General features: G+C 50.2%; 1 protein-coding gene across 1 annotated transcript in view; it reads right to left on the bottom strand.

Annotated features, from left to right (window-relative positions):
* Window positions 1-1,067, bottom strand: part of LOC113213943 (uncharacterized) — a 41,533-nt gene extending 40,466 nt beyond the window's left edge. The window contains exon 1 of the mRNA XM_052274584.1: window positions 869-1,067. Coding sequence (XP_052130544.1) covers window positions 869-1,049 — 181 coding nt within the window. The 5' untranslated portion in view covers window positions 1,050-1,067. The remainder of the gene's footprint in view (window positions 1-868) is intronic.
* Window positions 1,068-1,478: the final 411 nt, after the last annotated feature.

The raw sequence follows: 1,478 nt of genomic DNA, 5'->3' as shown, positions 1-1,478 counted from the left end.
CTTCGCTCCGCTGGCAACTCCGTTCGGCAGGGGCCGGGCCTGCTTGGCCTGCCGGCGGCGATGGTCGGGCCTGGGGCCATTTATGTCACGCCATTTGCTGAAGAACATGATCGAATGATGTAGCGGGCGTTCGGCTCGCTTAAACCCGTCGTCTTTGAGTTTGCCCCTAAGACTCGAGAAAGGGATGTAACGGTGATGCGGCCCGACCAGATTTTTTAGCTTTAGCTTTAGAAAGGATTTATGACTGCTTGTTCATGGGCCCGACCATTTATGTCACGCCATTTGCTGAAGAACATGATGGAATGATGTAGCGGGCGTTCGGCTCGCTTAAACCTGTCGTCTTTGAGTTTGCCCCTAAGACTCGAGAAAGGGATGTAACGGTGAAGCACCGCGACTACAACCCACCCTTCTGCTTAGAAAACGTTTTTTGCGGGTGGGGGAGAGTTCCGTTTCTATTTTGCGGTTTAAAGGCCTTTTTCTACAACTTATTGTTCACAAATCTTCGACCATAGGGCTCTACTTTGACGAGTTACCCCTAAGGAGAACATAGAAAAAATACTTTTTGGGAGAATTTTTTGAACCTTGGATCCTTGGATACCCCCATTCACACCCTTATGGGTGGTTGCCAGGTAGGCATAGGCGTTTCGTTCTCTAGGAGTGGACCTTAAGATACCCTGAAAATTTCAAGTCTCTAGCACATCTCCCTCTAGTGGAACAGACAGACACACACGAGGTCGTTTGCATAAGCCCGCTGGATAGCTTTTTCAAAGCAGAAGGGCGGGCTAAAAACGTGATTGTAGTAGAAGGGTTCAAAAAGGGGTTACCCCCTTCAAATAATTGAAGAGCGTGCGCTCTGAGGATCATTTACCAGGGTTTACAGTGAAGGAACTCTTCACTTCCTCCCACGCAGCCGCGTCCCCGCTCTGCGCCGCTTCCTCGAGGAGTGAGCGCCTTTCCTGCAAATCGGTCACCTCCTTGTCCAGGAGGAAGCGGATGTCGACGAGCTCCTCTTCAAAGCTGCGCGAGGTGAGTTCAATCAAGGAGCGCATCTTCGCCAGTGCGTCTTCATTCTAGGAAAAATAACATGAACAAACAGAAACAACTATCACATACAGAGTTGTGCACTTAAAAATCGGTAAGGAAAACGCTTTGGGACAAATGTGTGTCATTAAAAGGGACAATTTGAAGTTTTCTGAAGTTTTTGTCCTACAGACCACACGAGTTTGTTTCTAACAAGCAGGCCCGCCCTTCCGCCAAACGGAGTTGCCAGCTCCACTTCGCTGCGCCGGCAACTCCGTTCGGCAGGGGCCGGGCCTGCTTGGCCTGCCGGCGGCGATGGTCGGGCCTTCGGCCCGACCATTTCAGTCTCGCTATTTACTGAAGTGCATAATCAAATACATAATGTGACCGGTAAATTACTTTGCATATTTGAGTAAACTAAAGCGTTCGGCTGGGGGCCTGCGGCCCTAGAGATTTGC

The sequence above is a fragment of the Frankliniella occidentalis genome, unplaced genomic scaffold, assembly GCF_000697945.3.
Source record: "Frankliniella occidentalis isolate FOCC.00 unplaced genomic scaffold, Focc_3.1 Scaffold413, whole genome shotgun sequence".
Lineage (NCBI taxonomy): Eukaryota > Metazoa > Arthropoda > Insecta > Thysanoptera > Thripidae > Frankliniella > Frankliniella occidentalis.
The sequence above is the reverse complement of the archived record's forward strand: the minus strand, read 5'-3'. Positions and strand labels throughout refer to the sequence as shown.